Source organism: Kwoniella shivajii, chromosome 3 (genome assembly GCF_035658355.1).
Source record: "Kwoniella shivajii chromosome 3, complete sequence".
Taxonomy (NCBI): domain Eukaryota; kingdom Fungi; phylum Basidiomycota; class Tremellomycetes; order Tremellales; family Cryptococcaceae; genus Kwoniella; species Kwoniella shivajii.
In genome coordinates this window covers 966,283-991,719 of record NC_085910.1, presented here as the reverse complement: position 1 = coordinate 991,719, position 25,437 = coordinate 966,283, and the positions used below count along the sequence as shown (strand labels likewise).

General features: G+C 40.9%; 10 protein-coding genes across 10 annotated transcripts; 5 read left to right on the top strand and 5 right to left on the bottom strand.

Moving 5' to 3' along the window:
* Window position 1: 1 nt before the first annotated feature.
* On the bottom strand, window positions 2-1,305 carry IL334_002571 (uncharacterized protein; the record flags this gene model as incomplete). The annotated part of the gene is made up of 6 exons (XM_062934315.1): window positions 2-690; window positions 761-803; window positions 883-894; window positions 961-1,014; window positions 1,080-1,100; window positions 1,189-1,305. 6 exons carry the CDS (start codon window positions 1,303-1,305, stop codon window positions 2-4), a joined length of 936 nt encoding a protein of 311 aa, XP_062790366.1.
* Window positions 1,306-1,937: 632 nt separating this feature from the next.
* IL334_002570 (uncharacterized protein) lies at window positions 1,938-3,064 on the bottom strand (the record flags this gene model as incomplete). Its single annotated transcript, XM_062934314.1, has 3 exons — window positions 1,938-2,220; window positions 2,378-2,655; window positions 2,774-3,064. The coding sequence occupies 3 exons, from the start codon at window positions 3,062-3,064 to the stop codon at window positions 1,938-1,940; spliced, it is 852 nt and encodes a 283-aa protein (XP_062790365.1).
* A 345-nt stretch (window positions 3,065-3,409) lies between these two features.
* IL334_002569 (uncharacterized protein) lies at window positions 3,410-4,747 on the top strand (the record flags this gene model as incomplete). The annotated part of the gene is made up of 5 exons (XM_062934313.1): window positions 3,410-3,417; window positions 3,471-3,596; window positions 3,730-3,861; window positions 3,963-4,489; window positions 4,650-4,747. 5 exons carry the CDS (start codon window positions 3,410-3,412, stop codon window positions 4,745-4,747), a joined length of 891 nt encoding a protein of 296 aa, XP_062790364.1.
* A 1,421-nt stretch (window positions 4,748-6,168) lies between these two features.
* IL334_002568 (uncharacterized protein) lies at window positions 6,169-7,209 on the top strand (the record flags this gene model as incomplete). Its single annotated transcript, XM_062934312.1, has 1 exon — window positions 6,169-7,209. The coding sequence occupies one exon, from the start codon at window positions 6,169-6,171 to the stop codon at window positions 7,207-7,209; it is 1,041 nt and encodes a 346-aa protein (XP_062790363.1).
* Window positions 7,210-7,895: 686 nt separating this feature from the next.
* IL334_002567 (uncharacterized protein) lies at window positions 7,896-10,983 on the top strand (the record flags this gene model as incomplete). The annotated part of the gene is made up of 15 exons (XM_062934311.1): window positions 7,896-8,218; window positions 8,382-8,477; window positions 8,564-8,824; window positions 8,907-8,928; window positions 8,990-8,999; window positions 9,061-9,127; window positions 9,202-9,276; window positions 9,351-9,416; window positions 9,481-9,861; window positions 10,006-10,091; window positions 10,155-10,258; window positions 10,330-10,407; window positions 10,465-10,475; window positions 10,545-10,817; window positions 10,932-10,983. The coding sequence occupies 15 exons, from the start codon at window positions 7,896-7,898 to the stop codon at window positions 10,981-10,983; spliced, it is 1,905 nt and encodes a 634-aa protein (XP_062790362.1).
* Window positions 10,984-11,231: 248 nt separating this feature from the next.
* Window positions 11,232-12,875, bottom strand: IL334_002566 (uncharacterized protein; the record flags this gene model as incomplete). The annotated part of the gene is made up of 5 exons (XM_062934310.1): window positions 11,232-11,501; window positions 11,586-11,869; window positions 11,960-12,159; window positions 12,294-12,378; window positions 12,467-12,875. 5 exons carry the CDS (start codon window positions 12,873-12,875, stop codon window positions 11,232-11,234), a joined length of 1,248 nt encoding a protein of 415 aa, XP_062790361.1.
* Window positions 12,876-13,481: 606 nt separating this feature from the next.
* IL334_002565 (uncharacterized protein) lies at window positions 13,482-15,608 on the top strand (the record flags this gene model as incomplete). Its single annotated transcript, XM_062934309.1, has 7 exons — window positions 13,482-14,141; window positions 14,260-14,361; window positions 14,416-14,562; window positions 14,643-14,705; window positions 14,754-14,975; window positions 15,087-15,439; window positions 15,515-15,608. 7 exons carry the CDS (start codon window positions 13,482-13,484, stop codon window positions 15,606-15,608), a joined length of 1,641 nt encoding a protein of 546 aa, XP_062790360.1.
* A 253-nt stretch (window positions 15,609-15,861) lies between these two features.
* Window positions 15,862-17,815, bottom strand: IL334_002564 (uncharacterized protein; the record flags this gene model as incomplete). Its single annotated transcript, XM_062934308.1, has 7 exons — window positions 15,862-16,385; window positions 16,475-16,946; window positions 17,007-17,114; window positions 17,186-17,255; window positions 17,316-17,569; window positions 17,646-17,675; window positions 17,753-17,815. The coding sequence occupies 7 exons, from the start codon at window positions 17,813-17,815 to the stop codon at window positions 15,862-15,864; spliced, it is 1,521 nt and encodes a 506-aa protein (XP_062790359.1).
* An 862-nt stretch (window positions 17,816-18,677) lies between these two features.
* On the top strand, window positions 18,678-22,422 carry IL334_002563 (glycine dehydrogenase; the record flags this gene model as incomplete). Its single annotated transcript, XM_062934307.1, has 10 exons — window positions 18,678-19,123; window positions 19,195-19,234; window positions 19,308-19,857; window positions 19,924-20,061; window positions 20,120-20,171; window positions 20,228-21,297; window positions 21,368-21,447; window positions 21,500-21,981; window positions 22,074-22,291; window positions 22,367-22,422. The coding sequence occupies 10 exons, from the start codon at window positions 18,678-18,680 to the stop codon at window positions 22,420-22,422; spliced, it is 3,132 nt and encodes a 1,043-aa protein (XP_062790358.1).
* A 440-nt stretch (window positions 22,423-22,862) lies between these two features.
* Window positions 22,863-25,370, bottom strand: IL334_002562 (uncharacterized protein; the record flags this gene model as incomplete). The annotated part of the gene is made up of 2 exons (XM_062934306.1): window positions 22,863-25,069; window positions 25,259-25,370. 2 exons carry the CDS (start codon window positions 25,368-25,370, stop codon window positions 22,863-22,865), a joined length of 2,319 nt encoding a protein of 772 aa, XP_062790357.1.
* Between the last annotated feature and the right edge of the window lie 67 nt (window positions 25,371-25,437).

Below are 25,437 nucleotides of genomic sequence, written 5' to 3'. Positions count from 1 at the left end.
TCTATGTCTCTTCTTTCTCATCTGACCTGGCTTCAGCCTCCTCAAAAGCTTTTTTATCCTCTGTATACTTCTTGGATCTACGCAAGATCTTTTTCATTCTATCAGAATTGTGATTTACTCTATCTTCCCATGAGCTCGAACCCAAACCTGAATTACTAAAAGGATCTATACCATCTTTCAATCCCATCCAATACCTGATCCGTTCTTTCGCTTTTATAACCTCTTTCACTTGTCTCTCGTCTTTATTTTTTTGGGTAACGTTAGTAGGTATACATTTATTCATGTATCTAAATCTTGTTGGATTTTTGGTTTCATGGCCATACCAATGCCATTTTGACCTTTCAATAGGATCTTGAGGTAAGTCAATTCTACCACAATCCCTCGCTAAGAAATACGTTGAATCAGACCATCCTTTTCTTAAATCACCATGTTGTTTCTCCAATTCCATTCTTGTAGTCCTAGGTATAGATAATAAACAACATTTTGAACATTTATGATTTACCTTTGCGTCGTCATCATCTCGTTCTTTATTGGTAGACGACGATGACGACTTGATCTTTTGATATATCCATTTCTCACTTTTGTAAGTACATCGAACACAACAACATCCACATCGAAAGAAATCATGAATGAAATGATAACAACAATAAATCGTTATTGACATATATAAGAAGATGATCAGGCCGACCACTGAAAGAGATTTCAAGTCATGAGTCAGAGGGGAAGAGGGTGACCAGTCAGAAGATCTTCTAGTGCTCACGAAACATGATCAAGTACTTGTGTCCATTCCAAGCATCTTGTATCTATCGCACAGCAGTGAGTGTCAGTGATTTGTCCTTATTTGGACCATTTCGATCATGACTACAAGTTAATTTCACTTACTCGAGTGATATACTATTCATACGAAGTTCAAATCAGTCTGGTATCGTGACCCCCCATCAAAATTGGAGTTTTACATACCCCTTGTATCTTAGTGAACCATCCTAACATACCCTGTGCATCATCATATTTGCCCTACACATCATGAACCCGATCACTGATTAGCTGAGTCTCATCAACAACTCCTGACGTACACTTACCTTAGCATTATTTACGGCGCTCTACATTCATGATCGAAATCGCCGGTTCAGTCAGTATTGCCCCCCCATTTCGATATGATAGAATCGAGACTTCTAATGGGATACTCACCGTAGCTGTCGCTACTGCTCCAGAGGCAGTCTTAGCTGCACCTTTAGCTCCTTCTACAGCTGTGCCCGCTACGCCAGTAATGGCTCCTCCAACATCGCCAATATCTATAGGAGCCATCGCTGTCCTTATTGAGCCTGTGTTATACGCGATTACGTGAGTATGTTTTGGTCGAGTTTACCTGGTGGACTAAAGGAAAGGGTCTTTTGCGATTACACAGGTATCTCCCGATACTTGATCTCCGACCGGTGCGGTCGTCTTTTGATAGTGACGAGTCGACTTTTAACAATATTATGATTGAGAAAACCATGACTGACCACAATCAACGATATCATAAAGTACTAAAAAAGGCTTGCCAAAAAATTATACGCTGATGATTATGGTGATGATTTTGTGTCAAAGGTGAAGATGTTAAAGGAAGGATTAGTGCGTTGCAGATAAGCAAAGGAAGCTGATGCATGTTTCAGCGTTTGATGAGTAGCAAGTTTATGAGCAACATAACGTGATGTCTAGATCAATGGTTCAGCATATTTTATTCGACAACAGTGACATTCCCTCTCTTCACAATCTACCGAGAACCCTTCTCTTCACAATCAACCGAGAAAGGATCTATTTTGTCCTGTATCAGATCCACCAGTTTGGAGACCCATCATCAAAGAACCATATTTCACTTGGATTGATATACGAAATAGCCATCGATATGGGAAATAGCCATCAAAAGCCTTCGACATATGATTGAAGGGGTATGTAAGCTACCAATGTATTTTTTCAGCTTTCCAATCCCAACATCGCCCCTTCCATTTATCATCATCCGTTCTATTGATTTTCCCCATTACTCCCGTCATCCGTTGAATAGCTTGATCTATATCAAACTTTCCATTTTCAGGATCAGGTTTAGCATTTGATCCTATTATAGGTTTAGTGAATCCTGTGATAACTGTTCCTGGATGATATCCAACTGCCACAGCTGATGAGTTTTTATTCACCAATTCGTGGTCCAAAGTACGTATTATTTGGTTTAACGCTGCTTTTGATCTACATCAGATATACAGTATGTATGAAAATCAGCTATGATTTTTGTTACTGGAGATCATCCGGATGAATTGGTCTCGCTGCATGTCAAGAAATCCAGTTCCATACTTCGACGTGTTTAGAAAAATCTCATGCCGAGAATGAAGAAATTCAGACTCACGCTCGATAGGAATACCATCCACCTCTCTCATTATCAGATATACTACCCACTCTAGCACTCATCGACCAACATAAACTATTATCTTTGAAAATCAATCCACGAGCAGGATCACCATCTTCATCTTGTGACCAGCCGGAGGATAAAGTGTTGAATCTCTTTTTCGATGGAATAAGAGGAACGAAATGTTTATATGTTAATAAGTGTCCTATTGTATTTATCTGAAATTGGGCAAGAGCAGTAGAAGGGTCGATTGCAGATAATGATTTCTCGGGAGTCAACTAATTGTTTTGCGATGGAATCATTAGCTTTGAACTGAGTCGAATAGATAGCTGGAGCCTACTTCTGAGAGGTTAATGCGGAAACCAGAGGAAAACGAGAGTTTCATGTCAAACTCACTATACCAGCCATACAAGCTACCAATCTGACCCTATCACCTTCTCTCCCTTTGACCAACTCTGCAGCTCTACTTAGACCTTCTTCATTAGTTATATCCACATCACCAATGACATTCAGCCTTTCCTTCCCTTTGTTGGATCCATCTAATATCTCGTCTCTCAGTACATCAGATTCTTGAGATGAACTTCGATGCGTTAATGCGTATACTGAAAGGTCGGTATGTCTCAAGATATGTCTAGATAATGCAAGTCCGAGAGCACCTGATGATCCTTGTATTACAGCTACTGACATGATGTGTCGCCCTTCACTTGCTCTTGACGTGACTTCTTGGATGTCCTGTCTGGAGGTGATGTGGTATGAATATGAATAAATCTGTTTCAGCTGTAGATCGACACTGTAAACGATGAAAGTCAGTTCAAACCATGGAGTCCCCGCAATACGTTAAAAAAGTGATGATGTCATCCTGCATAAGATTCCATGTTTACCAGCATTGATTTGGTATCTTATCTATCATGTTTCAACAAATGGGAAACACCGGACGATGATCGAATCGTGAACAAGACTCACGAAACCTCACAGGACACAGATCAATAAGATACCCTTACTCAAAGCTATCATCGAAAACATTCAAAAACAATGTCAAAGTAAGTCAAACGCTTCATGATGTCCGGTTCGTGTAGCTAAACAAATCATGTAGCCCTTTCAAGCTAAAAGCTTTACTTATCGATCTGAATGGAACATTACATCTAGGATCTGAACCTACAAAAGGTGCAGTCCAAGCCATTGAAAGACTCAGAAATGCTAGGATTCCATTCATATTCTGGTGAGCAACGGTTATCGCTCATTGTGCATTATAATGCAGGGGAAGATAACGTTCCTTCCTGATTTTCCTCGTTGATAATGTCAACTTTTTACTTGATTCGCTTAGTTTTGAGCTGATACGAGAGCGTACGTAGCTCGAATTCGACCAAAGAATCATCCGCTCAGTTAATGGGTAAATTACAGAAAATGGGATTCAAAGCTGAAAAAGATGAATTGATCACTAGTTTAGGAGCCTGTAAACAGTTAATAGAAGAGAAAGGTTACAAGTGAGTGATGATCCCAAAGTTCTCAGCAGGTAATCTGGGGAACGATTTAGTCAGATGATGAAAAGACGATACTTACTGATGAGCGCTGAAATGGATCTCAGACGACCATTCCTGATGATGTCAGATTCAGCAAAAGAAGAATTCTCTACATCACCTTCGAACTCGACCTCGTCTGAAGTACCACATGATTCTGTGATATTGGGCCTACACCCACCTTCACTTTCTTATGATAATTTGAATCTTGCGTTTCGAATATTGAAATCTGAACCTATATCTTGTTCCTCCTCCTCATCGTCGTCGTCGCCGTCTTCGGGATCAGGGGACGGTAAAAAAGCAGCATTGATAGCACCACATAAAGCCATGTACCAACAATCACCGTCCACATCAGATCTACCAGCCGGTTTATCATTGGGCATAGGTCCATTCGTTACAGCTTTAGAAGAATCAACAGGGGAGAAAGCATATATAGTTGGAAAACCAACTAAACGATTTTTTGAATTGGCAATTGAAAGATTACAATACAAGTGTCAAATTGAATTGAGGAAAGAGGATGTGGGTGTTATTGGAGATGATGTTATCAATGATTTGGGTCAAGGTGCTATTGACTTAGGATTGAAAAGGATTTTAGGTGAGTGACAGACTAGTATGATGAAGTGTGACGGAATCTTTTCACTTGAAATTTATTCAACGTTCATCTTTCAACTACTTTCTGAATCATGATTTCTATTCGCCCTGGAGTCGGAGCTAAAAGATAACAAACTGACGATGAACAACTCTCACTTGGTTAGTGCGAACGGGTAAATATCGTTCTGGTTCTGAAAAAACAGATAATCCCCCTGATAGAGTGTACGAGAACTTTGCGGAATTCATAGATGATTTACTATAAACCCATATATCGACGCGCATATAGTGTGTAATGATAGACCCATAGAAATGTTTGTACAAGATGGAAGTCATAAGCATCACTCCACGCATCTCCTACTTGGCAGCTATATTATCATATTTAGGACACAGTCAGCTACTCCCTTCTCATGTAACTAGAAATACATCCGAGCTTCGAAGACGCGATCACTCGGCGGGAGCGGTTGATTTTGAAAATCACTATGAAACCACAGAATCCACGTCACGTATATATTCATTGATATTCCACGTCTGAAATCGTCAATCGATCGGGATATTCGCATTTCCGATGATTTTCGAGATATTCCAATTACCCGCTAGCTTACTCTCTGCATTTTGCAATGTAGTTGAATCCCTTGTGGCTTGATCTCGTCTCAGTCACAGTCCCGGTTGGAAAACATCTTCAGATCCCTCGCTCCCTTTTGTCTTCATCGGCCGATCAGTGTTCAGACGTTCAAACGCGCGCTAGATCTTTCTCTGATCTGCATTCCAACTGGTCAAAAATTGGTTGACTGGATACCTGTGTATACCAAGTACGAGTACAGTCCGGTCAAATCCGAGTAATTGTTTAGCGCACACACTCACCCGAATGCCCGGATCACCCGTTGTCTTATCATAATAATTTAAATGTTAACTTATATTCGGGACCGAGCTATTCCTCATTTCAGGGTAACTTTTAAAATAGTCTTATAAGGTTGACTCGATTATCAATCAGAGTTTACTGTGACTTTTACTTTATTTTCTCACGCCTCGTATCAAACATATGTATATATATATATAACATATTCCCCCCCTCCTCTTCCTTTCCTTCCTTCTCTTCTTCATATAACCAATACTATCCTTTTAACATTTTATATCTTCACTATCACATATAGTCGAGATGAACTGTTAAATGCCCCCCTCCCGTATACCGCTGAAACAAATATTGAACGATCAAGTCAAGATATATCGTTCGAGTTCCCACCCTACCAAGCGAAACTAACTAGTCGACCTTTTTAAACCATTTCAAACACAACCACGACGTCGTCCCCACAGACAACATCCACATTTTTGAACAACCACCAAAATGTTACTCACAATACAATCAGTCATACTTCTCAGAGGTTCACCTCCACAAATCCAACTCACACCAACGGACATACCACCTCCGACTCAGTCGACATCGACTCCATCTCTACCGACCCTAAAAGATTAGACATACAGCAAAAAGCCAAATTGGCCAATAACACTGATACTGCTATTACTACTATTATCTGTAACTGTCAAAAGGCTATACTGCCTAATACTATCGATATATCGTCAACTACAATAAAAGCTTCAAACGCACAGAAGCAAACGTTATCTACGTCCAATAATTTCTCTTCTTCCTCATCATTATCAACGACAAACATATTTGGTATTGACGAAATGAGATTCACTTCACCAAACTCTAAACCTTCCCTCACTCCAGTCGGTTACCGACTCCTTCATCTCTCTGAACAAAAACTGTCCAATTTGGATGGTAGTTTGTATGATGAAGGACCAGCTCTTTTAAAAGGTGTTCTCGTAAGAGAGGCCGTAAAAAGTGCCTGGAAAAGTGTGCAGGAAGGTTCCGTTGTCGAAATGAACGATTGGACTTCACTTTCAGCAATGGGTTTAGATGTGGTTTCTGAAGAGGATGAAGATGAGATTGATCAAGAATCAAACGAAGAAAGATGGTTTGAAGATTTGGTATCTTCCTTCAACGAAGATGAAACCGAAATTCAACAACAAGAAATCAATCACGAATGGGTTGAAAGTAAAGTTTCTGAACCCGTATTCGATGATTTGGAATATGACGTCGGTCATATTGAAGCCTTCACTTTTCCCAATCCACTTTCACCTCCTACACTTGTTCCTGCACTTCCTATTCCTCAAGTTACCATCACCGATGTGTCTGAAGTCGAAGTCGGAGATGATGACAGCGAGGAAGGTCTCTTGTACTCTCCAGAATCTTATCATCGATCCAAATCAACAATAGAACGATTCATTTCTGCTTCTATCGAGACTGCTCATATTACTCCTATCCTTCATCCAATATCTTCACCACTTTTACTTCCACCTTCACCTATCGAACCTATCAATTCAGATTGGGACGAATCGTTATTCATTCAACCTCAGTGGTATAATGATTTCGATGATTATGTCGATGAATTCTCACTACCACCACCTCTTATTCGCTCTCTCTCCAGTTCAAGCAACTCTTTCGACGACGAAGAAGAACGATGCAGTACACCCCCTCTGAGATATTCAGAATTGGACGAATCTTCCTCTTGGTTCCAACAACTGAAAACCGATGACCCAGTCGATTCTGATTCTGATGAAAGTGATGATGAAGCTTCGAGGAGGTTTGAAGGCGAAATTGAAACAGTCTTGGTCGGTGTTGTAGGTTTGGCTGTTGGTTTTGGTGAACCTTTTGTTCTTTCATAGTTTATTCCGTATATTCATTCCTTATTTCTCCCTCTATCTCTTCCTTTCAATCTTTCTCTCAATAGTAAAGTATTGTTCCCCTTTTGGTGTTTTCGCAGGATTAGGTAGAAAAATTATTGAAAAATCATCAAAAAAAGGTTCTTTCTCATTACTTTCCCATGCATTCCTTTCGCTGGGGTCATTCTGTGCGATGTATTTTCATGAAGCACATCATGGAATTTGAGTATAACATTGCCCTCTCATTTTGTTCGTTGTCGTCCCCAGAACACGAGTATTATTTCGAACTAGAGAACATGACAAATTCATCAGATGTGCAACGTGTTCTGTCCAGGAACGGGAGGGGGATCTCGATTACGTATTATTATGAAACTGTGGTGACAATCTTTGGACAAAACAATTAATGTCCCAAATGTTTATTTTTAAATACATGGTGGTAGAAATCATAGGACAACAGAGATGTCATCGATCCACGGTTACTTTGTACCATCCGCTTTTTGAATCCACGTTGTGCTCACAGCTATCAAAGAAGTGTAGACTACCATCGACAACGGCTTGTTGATAGAGGTAGGGGAAGAAAATCGACATAGAAAAACGTTCCTTTCATCCACTTGACTAACGATCATTCCTTCTTATTCCAACACACCACATACACGAAAGGTGTTTTTTTTATAGACATTGCTGCTATAATGTTAGAACAATCCATATCTGTACAGGATGATCGAGATTCGGCTCGCGAGGATATGAAGCAGGATAACGCTACCGAATCAATATCGAAAGTAAAGAAAAGAGACGTGATCAAATCGGTATTTACACTTGGACCCATAGTGACTACATCAAATCAATCTGATCATTCCCATTCGGTAGAAGAACAAACTCAACTTCAAAGACAATATGAGTATCTACAAAATGGGAATCCGGAAGAATGGGAAAAGAAATTGAAAGCAATTATATTGATCCAAAGTTATTTTAGAGGTTGGAAAGATAGAAAATTGGTTAATGGGATGAAATTGTATGTTCACTCTAAAATCTCTTGGGAATCATCCTGGGAGCGCGATATTGAAAACAATACAACGATTGCCTGATTATCACCTGGGGGGGCATTTTGGTGTTCTCACGTTCAAAGGGTCACTGAATGAAATGCATATACTGATTAAAGATGGATGTCAATATAGAAATCGAGATGCAAGATGGGACGATTTAGTCAAACGTACAGGCGAAATAACTTATGCTAATGAACAATTAGATAACAAGAATGATGTGAGATCAAGGTAAGTCCATCTCTCTCATCTTTACTTCTCACTCTGGGGATTTTCATTATGCACGAGATTCACTTTTTGATCTCCCGAATCCATAGATGGCATAGAGCAGTACAAGCTGCTGCACGATTAGAAAAAGGTGAAGGAGTATTCAATCCACCCAAGAGCCTAATAGAAGAAATTCCAGTATCTGAATTATCTGAGAAAGACAGAAAAGCTCGTAAGGCCACTTTTTGGGGTGCGTTAAGCATGGGTATCGGAAAAGGAAATAGCGCTGGTCAAGGGAAAGAAAATGGAAAAGAAAGGGACGAATCGCAAGTATTACCTTTTCAAAGTAAAGCTTTGGAACAACAGCATTGGTGAGTAGCCGATGTTTTGATTTTCATTGCAGAAGAGAGTGAGGACCTGATGTCTGATGTCATCACTTATCAACTCGTTCAGGCTTGAAATGATAGATGGGAAAGTGAGCCATAATCTCAATTTTACAATAAAGGAGGATTGGCTGACACTTGGGCATTATTCAGCACCGATATGGTCAGTCAGCTGTTCTCCCTGGATTCGGGTAATTCAGCTGATCCCAGTAATTCATCTACAGGCAGTAATATGAAATACTACTTCCGGAAATGGAAAGAAGCTGAAACGCAAGACAACTTCTTCAGATGGTGAGCAGTTTACAACCTCATACCAGACTGTGAGACGAGAGTATCGTTGCTGATGGTACGAATGATCGCTATAGGCTCGATCGGGGCGACGGTAAAGATCTTGATCTGGAAGAGATGCCTAGAGAGCGATTTGAAAGGGAGCGAATAACGTAAGTCATCTCATCTGTCGAGTTTGCCAAAGATCTCTTTAACCTGTATTAATTGATTCTTGGCTTTGGTACAGATACCTATCGGCAGAACAAAGATTGAATTATCTGATCAAAGTAGACAAAAACGGATTATTACGATGGTAAGGCTGTCATCTCGCTGGCTTTGATAATGCGGGTCTAACTAATTGTCTATGATGGCTCTAGGGCACGTAATAATGAATTGGTAGATACAGCAGCTGGTAAATGGAAAGATGCAGGAAACGGAAATGGTATAATATCAGATGACACTAACAATTCTATTGATTCCGACGAGGATAATCATAATGAGATAAGTGGAAGACATGCGTACGCATCCACGTCGAAAACACCTTGGAACGGTAAACATCGACATAAACCAGTATCTCCAAATGCAAGTTCAACAGACAGTCTTTCTTCAGATAGTTATTCAGCCGGATCAGATTTAGATGATAACGAAGATACTCATTATGTTGGGATAGATAAATCCGATAAAGGTTGGTTGGAAAGTAGAAAGAATAAATTGACTCCTGGAGGTATGAGAAAGGAGCTCTTGAGAAAGACTGTTAGGTGAGTTCAAATATATCGAAGTTTCTCATTTTTCGTTTCCGTTTGAGCGAAAGACAGAGGGGCTTGGGGGGAAGGGCAGGTACAAGTCAGACTAAGAAGGAAGGAATGTGTGAGATATTGCAACTAAGTATCCTGCTTATCTAGACGTAACACATGGATATACGTTTGTGATATGAAATTAAACCTTTTCGTAGGTATAAAGCAGAGTGGCACATTCCAGCATTCTTCTCGTAAGCAATCAAATCCCTTCGCCATCCAGACTTTCTGCTGACGATATGTTGAGCACATTACAGTACTAGCGGGAGGCAAAGTGACTTCAGCAGGTATAATAGTAGTCAAACATGGTTTGATCAAATCGCTCAATCCCCTAAGTGGGCATTATCGCTCTTCAATCGAGGTAAGTAGAACGATTCGTCTATATACGATGGACGTTGATAATCAGCTGACTATGAATCGACAACGACGTAGCATTACAGGGCGTTCATTGGCCAGCTGGAAGGTAGAGGTGTGGATCTGAGTCATATCAAAATTGCCAAGAGTGTTTTGGTGAGTTGCTTCATGTATCTGGCTGCCGTACTAGACTGATATTTTTGTTTGCAATAGTCATTATGGGGGTGAGTAATTGGTGGAAAGACTTTATGAAAACTTGGATATTCGACAGACAACTGATGAACGATTAATAGATTATCGAAATACGCCCAAGTTACCAAACGTGAACAATCAATCTTAACACATATTCGACGAGCTCTTCATCTTTCACACGAAGCTACCGAAGAAGAGAAATCAGCCGCTCTCCAAGAAAACGCAGAAAAAGAGGAAAAGGAACATCAAGAAAGGATGAAAGCGGTTCATGAAGCTGAAGAACAAAGTGGTATACAAGATAAAGGTGATGAGAGCGATAAAGAGGAAATCAGAAGGATCAGGAGAGAAGTTTTATACGGGAAAGAGAAACAGAGGTGAGCGTAGTCACGCATAAGAAGGTCATCCAAAGACCTGTTTCTGGAAATGATAGCAAGATCTTCGTGAGAATGTGTAAGGAGATTGAGCTGATGCTTATTTCCACGAATTAGGGAAGACGAACAACGTAAACATGATACCGAAGATGAAGTTCCCCCAATATAGAATGGCTGCAAATGGGATTCGAAATATCTGCTGAATTGCCGAATAATACCTTGCACATATATACTATCTTACCGTTGTGATTTTATGATACTTTACCGCCTGTTTAAGTTGTACTTCTTCTCACTTATTTCATTTTTAGCTTTACTACAATCAATTATGTATGTATTGTCCTATATTACAATGTTTCTTACAGAATCGAATTGTCGCTTTGTTGTTTAATTCCGAGATTTCCTTGCCATCCATCCACTTCAAGCCCAGTGACCTTCCATAGCTTCTTCATCGAAATCTTTTTTATTCAACCCCAATTCTTTCAACGCACCGTCCACGTCAACTTTTTCACTCTTAGCATCTTTATCCATATCCGCTTCCACGTCTTCACCATTCTTACCTAAACTATCATGTAATTCATGAGGAGAAGTGATGATCAATATTTCTGCACCTTGATAATCCAAAAAAGCAGGTGGATTAGCAGGTATGAACCTTCTACCTCTGAACATATCCATGAGTTTTTTAGAGTACTACAATATCGTATGTATATCAGCTTATGGTCGCATACACCTTTCTGTCATGCGATTGAGCAATGAGGTATATGAATTACTCACTTGAGCTCTTTTATCTCTTGGTATACCAGCCGCTCTAGGGTTGTTGTTTGATTGAACATCAGGATCTTTCACTTGTATGACCAAAGCACCTTTTTCTTCAATACCTAATTCTTCTTGAACTTTACCAAAATCTTCATGAGATGGAGTAGTTATCTCATAAGCTAAAATACATTTATAATCCCTTTGTCTGTTATGATCTGGACTATCTGCTAATTCATCTCTGGGTGAATGAAGTATATAGTGTCCTCTTGCAGCTGGTCTTGCAGCTCCTTGATGTCGTGTTCCTAAATAACTTATACGTCAGGTTTAATCACGCAAAACGATGGCGATCTTGCCAAAGGCAAAGCTGATTCTTTTGATCTATCAATTCTCACCTCGAGTTTTGGTTTCATAGGTGTATGCTCCAAACGATTCTTTCAAAGCACTCGTTTCACTTCCTATACCACCTACTAATCCCCATATCACTTGATGTTTGGCTCCTGGATCAGGCAGCTTCTTCTTGCCCACTTCGATGATTCTATGATAATGTGATTGACCGCGGGGACCGGATTTCGGTATGAGGAGAACATGAAATCTGGCAAAGGGAAAAATCAGTAATTTAGCTCTTTTTCTGCGCAACGATACCCAGTCCAAGTCCAAATCCAAGACCAGGTCCAAGTCTCCGAGCCAGATCTAGTCAACAGTCATGCCGCACTCAGCTGCACTCACTTTGATATATCATCTATCGACTGAGCATCATCTTTTTCAATCTTTGGTCGATATAAGAAATATATATGTCCAGATTCGAGTGTACCTAAATTCAGTTTCCAACGACGACGAATGATCTCGTCAGCTATGGTTTAAAACGAAACGAGGAGCCCTTTCACAGCTGACATGCGTACCATGTCTAGGTTCCTCATCATCTGCATCTACGTTAGATTCTTGTTTCTCTTCTCTCTTAACTTCATCTTCTCTATCTTCTACTTTATCTTCATCTCCGTCTCCTCGTGCTTCCGCTTCTTTCACGTCGTCCTTCTCGGTCTTAGCTTCATCGGTCTCAGCCTCAGCCTCGGTCTCAGCTTTGATATTATCTTTGACTCCTTTTTCACCCTGTTCATTTTCCTCTTTTTTGGTTTCGGTGGTAGGTTCACCTTGAACAGCAATTTCGTATTCCTTCTTCTCCGTTAAATCTTGTTGTTTCTTTGCTTTTTTAGCTGACGAACCTCCTTCTTCTTTGGCCGTTGTGGGTGATCGCTTATCACCTGTTTGAGGTGAAGAAGGGGGTGCAGCTTTACTTCTAGTCGATACCATGGTGCGATCTGGGGTCTTGTAGATTGATGGGTGATATGACTGGTTTACAAAGAATGAACAGGAAGAAGGAAGTAGTACTCGTAGTGAGTATGTGCAGTACTTCGTAATGAAATGATCGGAATATGACGTCTGTCCCGAGTAATGTTCGATTCATATGGGGTCCCCAAATTGTGAAGGTTCAGGAACAGCCCATATGGTGACAGCTTCCTTATTCGTTCCTTCCATTTGTGACAAAGTATACTAGTACTACGTGTAATGCCCAGTCTCACCCCCTGTGTTATCTTCGTATGCATTCAGACTTGGTTGATATACATCTCCTTCAAGGAATGAGCCCAGTATGCATGACCATGCGTTTGTGAGATACATGACTGATGCACTTCATTCAGGAACTCACACAGATTCAACCGTGTATATCTGTTTGCCACCCAACTCTTATTGAGTTGTTTTTACCTTGTTCGGTAATATCTGACAACCGATAATCATCTCACCTCATCGCAACTTACATTCATCTCATCTTGACACAGTCTCATTCACTTGAATCATCCACCCTCGCATCCAAGATATTCCTTTTGAAATAGATCTGGACCACAAAGCATAGGGTGCACGATGCACATACCGTTCATCACCAATCTAGCCACTTCCCTTCTCCCTTTTCTTCACCCATCAGATTCAATACCCGACTCGTCATCGTTATCTTCGAATTCGAACTCTTTGATCACGATCAAGCCGGTTCATGCTCATATACATAAATATAATTCGACGACTTCAGCTCCAGCTTTATATTTCCATAATACATCATCTGAAATATCATTTTACGCAAATGATTATCCTACGTTATTCTCCAGTGAAGATCAAGAGGATATACCTTCATTATCCTCTGAAGATTTAACTATACGAACCAAAAAAGTCATCATTCGAAGACCTAGGATTAGACCACCTTCAATCATCTCATGGTCATTATCACATCGTCAAGCGATTCGAGGATTCTCCTCCTCATCAGTCAATGCCAATTCTTCCATGTCTATGGGCGGTGGAGATGTGGATATTTGGAAAGCACCTGATATGAACTCTGAAGGAGGGGAATGGGATGATGTTGAGGTTACAGCACCAGACATAACAGATAGACAAACTTTAATCACACTAGCTAAAATCACTTCAAATGCTTATGTCTTACCTGAAAGTGGTGAATGGTGGCCTACAGGTCATTGGAACGCTACCGTTCCTTTCGGTTGGGATGATAACGCAGATGGATTAAGAGGTCATGTTGTAAGTCTTTCTACTTCACCTTCTTTCCAGTCCAAATTATATACTTTCGCTCTTCCACTTCCATTTTGTCCCTCGACTGGGATGAAAGGTTTGAAGCTAACCTCATCATGCATATCAGTTCGCCGATCCAAAGAACGAAACAGTCATTATATCAATCAAAGGTACTTCAGCAGGAGTATTAGGCTCAGGTGGACCAACGGCGAAAAATGATAAATTCAATGTGAGCTTTGATAAGTCAGACATCCGGATCTATCATAGCTGACGAACGCGCTAGGATAACTTGCTATTCTCATGTTGTTGTGCTCGAGTCGATTTCTCTTGGACACCAGTTTGTGATTGTTATGCAGGGGGTTGGAAATGTGAACAAACTTGTTTAGAAGATGCTTTGGTATCAGAAAGTGTTTATGCCACTGTTGGTACAGTGAGTGGCGTTAAACCTGTATCTCAAATGGGAGTTATCAGCTCCATTAGAGAATCGAGCTAATCTTTATTCTATAATAGAACCTGTATAATAACGTCACGTACATGTTCCCCAATGCTACCATCTGGCTGGTGGGACATTCCGTAAGCTACACCTATGATCCAGAAGAAATCAGCTGACTGTCATTTCAGCTTGGAGGATCGCTATCATCTCTAGTGGGATTATCGTTCGGAGCTCCAGCAGTTACGTTTGAAGCTCCAGGTGATCGACAAGCTGCTCAACGTTTACATTTACCTTTGCCACCTGGTATGCCAACTGATAAAACAGCCATAACGCATGTGTATCACACGGCAGATCCGATCCCTATGGGCGCTTGCAATGGTGCTACTTCAGGTTGTTACGCAGCTGGGTTTGTGAGTTTAACCTATACTTTAATTGGTAACCTTCTTTTTCCGGAACCTGTATGCTTGTCTCATCATCATGAATCAAGCTGATACATTTTGTTTGCTGTGCTTGTCATGTAGGCCCTGGAATCCAAATGTCATACCGGCGAAACAATCCTATACGACACAGTAACAGTCAAAGGGTGGACAGTGGATATACGTACACATGGCATAACCAACATAATAAAACAAGTATTAGCTGATCCATGGCCAGAAGTTGAGAAACCTAAGAAACCAGATACCAGTCCATCATTTTCTTTGAAAGGTGGTATTCAGTCGTGGTGGGGATGGCCAAGGAAAGGTCCTGGAAAAGGAAAAAGAGATGACAATGACGATAACGATGATGATGAAGATAAAAGCGATGGCGGTTGGGAAAAGCATGGTGGTGTACCAAAAGCTGAGAATGAGGATGAATGTGTTGATTGTTATAGATGGTGAGTCAAACGCGCCTGAAACACAGGCAATTATAGATAGAGGAATATAAACTGATTATGGTATGACGACAATAGGGAATTTGGCGATGGATGGAAAAAAGAGCCCAGCAGAAACGATAAAGAGTTTTCTATCGCAGAAGCTAGGAGGAAAGGACTGAAGAGGACATGATAGGATCCAGGAGGGAAAGCAACTATAGAAATCCCTTTTTACCTGGAGCGGTCGCATAATTAGCGTAAAAGGCTGTTATATGGTTCGTTTGTACACCTCAATACAGTTATTTTTAGTTCCATGTTGTTTAATCTAGTATATCAGAAACCATGTATCATGTACTATCACAAGAAATACACAGGATGCATCAGGATGCATATGCAATTACATCAAAATCGAAGCGACGTTCACTACACCATTCCCCAAATGACAATCACTTTTTCCCATTTGATCTCTTTTTCCTTGGAGGTGGAGGAGCTTCACCCTCACTTTCACTACTTTCGTTCCCACCTTGTTCTTCTTCGTCCTCTTCAGAGCTTACATCTGCTGCGCCAACATCTGCATCCCAATCATCTATATCTTCCTGTTGATCAGCTTGATTTACTCTATCTTCGTATTCGAAATCATCATCTTCATCTTCATCGTCATAATCATCGTCACCTGCTTGATTTTGACCTTTGAAATTGACTTTTCTGTCTCTGAGTCTTTGTAGTTCTTCTTCTGGATCAATGTCTGATAGACCTTCAACATCCAAATCACCTTCTGAAGATTCTTCATCTTCTCCTTCTTCTTCATCATCTTCACCTTCAGCTGATTTTCTTTTCGGTTTGGATTTCGTCTTTTCAGCCTTCTTCCTAGCTACATTAGCTGCTTGTTCTGCTCTTCGAGCATCTTTGGCTGCTCTTCTTTGTTCATGTGATTCCTGCATTGATACAGCTTCTGATTTCGATTTTTGAACTGGATGATTCATCAATTGTTCAGTCAGGAATCCATCGCCATATACCCAGAATGTCGATCAAGAGCAAGAAACGAGATGTATGACTCACCAAACTCATGGAAAACAGTTTCACCTTCACCTTTTTTACTTCCCACTAAACCTTCGACGACTTTGATTAATCTCAATTCCATTCTAGGTCCAGTCTCGATTAATCTGACTGCTTTCCTTTCACCTTTTTTATTACCTCTTCCAACGTAATCTTCAGGTAATTCAATTGCGTTTGTATCTGATTCACCTTCACTAGCTTCCGTTTCAGACATACTATCATACCCAGATTGTCCTGTTAGGTTTGATGTCTCTGATCCTGCTCTTCTCAATAGATAATCCGCTATGTCTTCTGTGTTTGATAGGTTCGGCGCTTTACGTGATACTTTGACCGTACCTGTTGTAGTAAGTAATTTCCGTACTCTTCTTGAGACTCCATGTGGCCGAACCGTTATTGTGAAATGTCGGAATGATATACATCCTGTCTGATGAGAATAAGAAAGAAGGAGTACTCGTCGGAAGGTAGGTAAGGCGGACTGAAGCTCTGGAATTCAGCTCATACCACCACGTAGACAATTCTCAATATACGAACTCACCTTCTCAACCTGGATAGGTGGGAATAATCCTTGGAACATGGTACTCATCAATCGTAATTGCGGTAACGCACTTCCGTTCGCAGGTTGCTGAAAATTGTTCATAACCAACTGTTCCAGTAGTTTTGATCAGCTACCGTAAATATGCCTCTTTCAGAGAAATTGAAGAAAGCTAAATTTACCAACGGTGGATTACGGTATTCGCCTCCGGGAGATTTACCAACATTCCTCAAAGATGAATTGACCAGATCCCTAGGGAGAAAACACTCCATCAGCAATAACTTTTAATTGAGCAGAGACACCTTGACTCACTTCATCAAACTATATTTATTCACTCTGAATGTCAAAGTAGGACCTTGAGGTAATCTAGCTACTCTAAGATGAACGTTTGCAGCATCTGTCAAGGTGAAAGCCATTAAGTGGGTCACTTTGAGCGAAGGTGCAATAGTCAGATAATCTCTTAACCTAGCATTGGGTCTCTCTCTTAATCGTGTAGCTGTGTTGGGTTCCATTATTTTCCTTGTATCTCGGACTAGTTGAGTTATCGATTTCGTCACCGCTCCAGACTATCATAGAATCCAATGGTCAGCTAACAGACTTATAATGCCGTACTCATTGATAGCTGTCATGTGTTTGACTTACTTTTATCACGAATGATTTAGGTACATTCTCCTATATTATCGATAATCAGGCATTATTCGAAGATCAGCTAACGTATTTTTGGTCGGGACCTGCGTATGATAGCTCACCTCTGTCTCTCCCTTTGCGGGTCCCTTCAAGTGCGTCCTGTTCTTTCTCCTTGGTCTAGCCATCTTCTTTTATGTTGTAGATTTGTGGTTGCTTATGGAGTGGTGATAGGTATCAACGATGATTTTATGTTATTATTGAATAATTTTGATAAAAGTGGACATGCAAAGTGGACGAGATTTGCGGAAATCTTGCATGTAAAGAGGGGTATATATTTAAGGCCATCGCATACATAGATCACGTGATCGTGATCTGTATGCTGCCAAGAGTGCCACATCTGTGCATATTCAGTCATCGGATGGAACCGAGGTAAGCTTAAAAAAGACATCTATCGCAAAGTTGGGGGGGCGGGGGGATAAGCGAACAACAAAAGTCACAGATAATAGAGAAAGGAAATGAGACCGACCGATGCCAATGCACAAAGTGAGTCGATGAACAAGATATACACTACTGTATTGGAATTCAATAATGCATTCCGATCCCTCTCTCTCCTCTGTTATCCGATGGTCAACACATTTATCCAATAAGCGTAACCGTCGCTTTTATACAATTATCGTTTTAATTTCCATTTTTCCCAAAAACGCGACTTTTTATTAGAGCAGTTGCTTATCTGTACTCGGTGCCTTGACGAATTTCCAACAATCGATAATTCTTGGAAAATAATGAAATAATACTCGAGTACATCTCTGACACGGAGCAATGGAATGTTATCAGGAATTTCCAAGGATTGAAAGAAACCAGAAGCACGGATCAGCCGTTGGATATACATATATATATAACCAGAACGAATCGAATGTATCTTCTTCCCCATCTCTTTCATCCCTTCTTCCCCGTCACACCAATATTCACGCACTTGGATTTGGGTTCATTTTCTGAGTGATTGAGCGTTCCATCACCTTATCGCTCAATAAGAACCATTCCTTCATAATGTCAATCAACATCGTAAGAAGGTCCAATCGATTACTGGTTGGTGGTAGTAAACCAAGATGTTTCACTACTTCCATACGTGCTCTTCGACCTTTCCCCACCACACCTAAACAATCTTCCACGACAGCGGTACAACCTCATCCTAAACCACCATCAACATCATTCCATCCTGTAAAAACATCCATTTTCACTCCGTTAGATACCTTCTTACCTCGTCATCTTGGTCCTCGTCAATCAGATGTTGAGTCCATGTTATCCACCCTCGGGTATAAATCAATGGACGAATTCGTCGATGATACGATCCCACGAGGTATCAGAACTGATAAATTAACCGATAAGGAAGATGACGGAAATGGTATACGTCCTTTTAGTGAACTTGAACTAGCAAGAAGAGTTGGAGAAGTAGCTAGTTTAAATAAACCTATGAAGAGTTACATCGGTATGGGGTGAGTCACATCCTATAATCTCTGATCAAAAGGTGCTCTGTGTCTTTGGCTTATCTGACTCGTCTCCATAGATATCACAATGCAATTGTGCCGCCTGTCATCCAGAGAAATGTGAGTATAACGTTCGATTCAAACAGCCGATCAATCAGACTGAGCTTTCGCTCTTTTTTTTTCTGATATTTAGGTTCTCGAAAACCCCGCTTGGTACACCGCCTACACACCTTACTCGCCCGAACAATCTCAAGGTCGACTTGAATCACTCGTCAATTTCCAAACCGTTGCAATCTCCCTTACCGGTCTTCCAATCGCCAATGCATCTTTACTTGACGAAGCTACTGCCGCGGGAGAAGCGATGGCCATGTGTCTCGCTTCTGTACCCAAGAACAAACTTTCGAAAGGCAAGAAGGTATTCCTAGTTTCACCCTCTGTCGCACCCCAGACTATCGCTGTTCTCGAAACCAGAGCCAGTGGATTTGGAATCGAATTAAAAGTTGCTGAGAGTAACGAAACTTTCGTTGAGGAAGTTGCTAAATTAGGAGAAGAGAAACTTATGGGTGCTCTAGTTCAATATCCAGATGTTAACGGTGCTATCGGAGATTGGGCCGAGGTAGCTTCAAAAGTAAAGAGCACAGGTGCCAAAATGGTAGTTGCAAGTGATTTATTAGCTTTGACTATGCTTAAACCTCCTGGAGAATGGGGCGCGGACATCGTCTGCGGTAATTCCCAACGATTCGGTGAGTTGTCTCTACATCTTTTTGGACTCAGAGACTCGTACCAGGACTGACATGTGATATCCCTAGGTGTTCCCGTTGGATATGGTGGTCCTCACGCTGCATTCTTCGCCTGTACAGACGATATGAAGCGAAAAATGCCCGGTCGATTGGTTGGTTTGAGTAAAGATTCCAGAGGTCTCCCTGCATATCGATTAGCCCTGCAAAGTGAGCTTTGATCCCCGCTTCATACGTCCGAATTAATCCATTGACATGATTCTCATAGCTCGAGAACAACACATCCGACGAGAGAAAGCAACTTCCAATGTCTGTACCGCGTGAGTCATCATATTTTAAATGCAGTCACTCTTTCTGCTTGCTGATGATTTTACAGTCAAGCACTCCTCGCCAATATGACCGCTATGTACGCCGTCTACCATGGTCCTGAAGGTCTTCGACAAATCGCTGGAAAGGTACACTCTCTCACTCGAATCCTTTCCGAATCCCTCTCTTCCCTCGGCTTCACAACCGTCAACAAGACTTACTTCGACACTCTCACTATTGATGTTTCCACTGCCGGCCTCACAGCTGCTCAAGTTCACGAAGAATCGGTCAAGGCTGCTATCAACTTCCGATCAATTGACGAGAAGACAATCGGTATTACTCTTGACGAAAGTGTTGGTCCTCTCGACTTGACCGACATTGTTAATGTCTTTTACCGAGCTAAGGGTGAACACACCATTGATCCTGAAAACCTCGAACAACTCGCTCAAAAACTTGAATTAACTTCCGAATCAGTCAATTCACCAATCGCTAATCTCGCTCGATCAAGTAAATTCCTCACTCAACCCGTCTTCAACAAACATCATTCCGAAACTCACATGCTTCGATACATGATGCATCTCCAAGAAAAAGATTATTCATTGGTACACGGTATGATCCCCTTAGGGTCATGTACTATGAAATTGAATTCTACTTCCTCAATGGTACCTTTATCATGGAAAGAGTTTGGTGGTATTCATCCTTTTGCTCCTAGAGATCAAGTCAAAGGATATGAAATCCTCATTAAAGAATTAGAAGATGATTTGTCCCTTGTCACTGGATATGACGCTACTTCAGTTCAACCAAATTCAGGTGCATCAGGTGAATACGCAGGATTAAAAGTTATTCAAGCATATCATGAGTCAAAGGGTGAAGGTCATCGAGATATATGTCTCATCCCACTTTCCGCTCATGGTACAAATCCAGCTTCAGCAGCAATGGTTGGATACAAAGTAGTACCTATCAAAGCACTCAACGATGGTTCACTCGATTTGGTTGATTTGAAAGAAAAAGCTGAGAAGCATAAAGACAATCTTGCTTCCTTCATGGTTACTTATCCATCCACTTTTGGTGTATTTGAAGAGGGTATCGAAGAAGCTTGTCAAATCGTACATGACAACGGTGGTCAAGTTTACGTCGATGGTGAGTTTGCTCTGGGCGACTGTGGTTCACTATCTCGAACTTCACAACTGATTCACCTTTGTCGATGCAGGTGCAAACTGTAACTCTCTTGTTGGTTTGACTTCTTTGGGTCGAGTTGGCGGTGATGTCAGTCATACCAACCTCCACAAAGTAAGCTTTCGACCATAATTCCACTGTCGATCCAAGCTGACTATTTTTCCAGACCTTCTCGATTCCCCATGGTGGTGGTGGACCCGGTGTTGGACCGATCTCATGTAAATCTCATCTCGCGCCATTCCTTCCTACCCATCCTCTTATCGCTACCGGTGGATCCACACCTATCCCAGCTGTATCAGCCGCACCATTCGGTTCAGCAAGTATCAACACTATCTCATGGGCGTACATCAAAATGTTAGGTGGTGAAGGTTTAACCGAAGTATCCAAAATCGCTTTATTAAACGCAAACTACATCGCAGAGAGATTAAGACCTTATTACAATGTACGATACTCTAACAAGAACGGTAGAGTAGCACATGAATGTTTAGTTGATTTGGCAGAATTCGAAAAATCTGCTGGATTGAAAGTACCCGATTTCTCTAAAAGACTACAAGATTATTCGTTCCATCCTCCAACTGCGCAATGGCCAACTTCAACTTGTTGGTTAATTGAGCCCACTGAAAGTGAATCTAAACAAGAACTTGATAGGTGAGTTCAAGCTCCTTTTCTCACCATTACCATTGATAGTGGAATCTTTTTTACATCAGCTGATGAGATTCGATTTATCGCAAACTTCACAGATTCATCGACGCCCTGATCTCAATTCGAAAGGAAGTAGATGAGATCGTATCTGGCGATCAACCGAAAGACAATAACGTATTCAAGAACGCCCCTCATCCTCTAAGTCTTTTGACTGAAGATAAGTGGGATAGACCATATTCAAGAGAAAAGGCTGTTTTCCCTGTATCTTCTTTGAGGAGAAACAAGTTCTGGCCTACTGTAGGAAGAGTCGATGATGGTGAGTGACTATTTCGTGATCTTGATGTATCCCTGTGACCGAATGGAACCTGACATGATTTTTATTTTGCGATAGCCGCTGGTGATCTTAACCTCATCTGCGAATGTGGTTCAGTAGAAGAATACGCTTAGTCTTTGTTCATCTAACTAAATTCTGATGAACCCTCAACGGGTTTTCCGATATGTGTTCCTGTTCATGATCATTTTCTGGGAGTCCTTTTCTGTTTTTCTATCTTTATTTCTATCTTTATACCCAAAATAAACAACTATAGATGTGTTCAACCTTTATATGCCATCCACTGTATAGCAAAATTCAACCTTGCATCTTCACGTATTATACCCATAAATTCCAACGACAGTATTTTGTATATACATATATAATAGATATGCAAATTTGTGCAAACGAACAGTGGTGCAATAGCAAAGCAGCGAGGTCGTATTATCAGATCGTCTCCTGAGACTGTTAAATGATCGATTCAATGCAATACATGATTGTCCGATCACAAACAATTGGATACTGAGTAGTATGAATCCCCTAGTTCAAGTTACAACAAATGGAATGGAAACTCATTTTACCAATCTTCTTCGATTTGTTCTCTTTTCCAACCATCGCTTTCACTTTCCCAATCATCATCTTCAACATCGTTTGTTCCTTGCAGACCCTCACCAAACTGATTATCGTTTTCATTGTCAATGGCATTGTCAATCAAATCAAAATCATATTTATCTAAAATATCTTCGTTTGAATTGGCTTCATCATCATTTTCTCTTGATTCACCCGTAAATGAAATTTCTTGACCTCGTTTAAAAGCTTTTAATTTGGTAGCATCTAATTCATTGAAAATAGCTTTTACTTTTAATTCATCTAATTTAGCTTGATGTATTTGTGCTTTGGATTTTGATTTTGATCTTGAATTGGAATTGAATGATGATGGTGAATGTATTGAAAGTAGTGTTAACATTTTCAGATTTTGATTTTGATTATGGTTCATCCCTTCTCCCGCTGCTACTTCCCCTTCGTCTGCTTCTTCATCTTCTTCTTCCTCGTCCACGTCAACCTCGTCTTCAAGTTCACGCCCATTCAGATTTTGATCTTGTCCCTCGTTGACATCATCGTTGTAGTGATTCGATAATGTGACTCCATAATCAGAACTATCACTATTACGTCTTTTTACCTCTCTTCTCGTAGGTACAATCTTTATCTCTCTTTTGACAGGACCACCTTCAGGATCCCATTCGTCCACTTCGTCATCACTCAACGATAATACTTTTTCCCTTCTCTGCGACCTCGACGGCGTCCTTGTCCATGTTTCATCTGGGAATTCATCTGTTGGTAGTGTTGGAGAAGCTGGGATTGGCTCATCGATTGGGATCTCATCTGTCGGAGGTGTAGGTTCTACCAGCGGTGTGCGTGAAGGTTGAATCTGTATTACTGGGATGACTGACGTGTTTCCATCGACTTTGTGGACTGTATCGCCATTATCGTTATTACGATCTTTGGGGTTCGACGGATCTGTTTTGGGTATGATTTTTAAAGTAGATTTCCCAACTCGACTGAACATCCCCATGATATCGTTCGATTTACTTCTCTTTGGTTCTTTGGTTTTGCCACTACTCTTCTTCGAATGAATGTTGCCATTGCCATTCGTCCTATTCGATCGGGCAGATTCATTCTTTTCTGTTAGGAATGGTGAATCATCCTCTTCCTCTTCCCGATCCTCTTCGTTACCTTCTGCGTTGACCTCTACCTCTCCAAACAGACTTGTGAATCCTCTGCCTATAGGTTTCATAGGTGAAGGACCTAGTTCATCACCCCCGTCTTCATCTTCATCTTCATCTTCATTCTCATCTTCTGAAATTCTTCCAGATCCGAATCTAGTATAATTGGGCTTCAAAAAGTTGTCTTCCGGTTGTTCACTTTTACCTGAACCTTGACCTCTTTTCCTTCTAGGTAATTTGTCTTTCAAGGGAGTATCTTCCACTGCTTCACCTCTTAGTCTTTTCCTTGCTCTTGTTCTAGGTGTTATCTCATTAAGTAAAGTATTTTCTCTCTCCTTGATTTTCTTCAGCGAATTAGCTTCTAAAACTTCTTTTAGCTTTTTAGGACTTGAAGCATGTATAAAAGGTGAGCCAAACGATTTCCCCTTACTCCTACTTGAATCACCAGCTTGGTTCGAAGCAGAAAGGGTTATCGAGAAAGGTGATTTCGAAGGTGAAGTCATAAATGGATTTATGGGATTAGGATCATGAATTGGACCTGAATAACCTTTTTTCTTCGGTGTAGAAAATAACGTTCGAGATGTCGATTGTACTGTTTGCGAACTTGACGATGATGCTACAGGCACGACTGGGGGTGGAGATGAGTTCGATATTAACGCTCTGGAAGCTTTACGTTTTAATGATTTATTATCGCCACTTCGCCTTTCCTCTACTCCATTTTCAACTGCATCTCCAAATTCAGTTGCTGGGAACTTCGAAGGACCTGCTTGTGAATTTGTTCTAGTTTTAGGTAGATAGGATCCATTGGCTCTTCTAGAAGGCGGTGTCGGTGTAGTTGGAAAGTCCGATGAAGGGATATTACGTGGTGTAGTCCTGTATTGAGAAGTCAACGAAGATGATGAGGAGGAAGATGGTCCTGCTGTAGATGAAGAAGGTGGATAAAGCGTTGTTGAGTCTGAGATTGGTCGTTGCAAGCTTGACGTAGACGTCCTTTGAGAGTTTGGTTGGGAAGAAGAGGTGGTGGCCTTAGTCAATTTTCGATATAAAGCATATTGTGAAGCTGGATTTTAGTTTCCCAAATAAGAATAGGAACCAAACAATAGCAATCAACAATATCAGTTTTACAACTTGTTTTTAGGTCAAGAAGCCACACGAATGACCAATAGAACAATGTATATACCTCCCGAAGAGATATCTCAATCGTTCTGAGTAGATTGTTTTGTCGGTGCCATCATGAGTCAAAACTCACCAATATCACCTGAATCCCTCTTTATATCATCTTTCGTAGGATCTCTTCCTTCTTTCGACCTGAATCTCTTCTCCCACGATTTGACAGCAGCTTTCACCGATGCCAAGTCCATACCGGCTGGCTAGTTTCCAGCCTGAGGCGCTTGCCTGAAGTACAGAAAGCTGTCCTGAATTTGATCT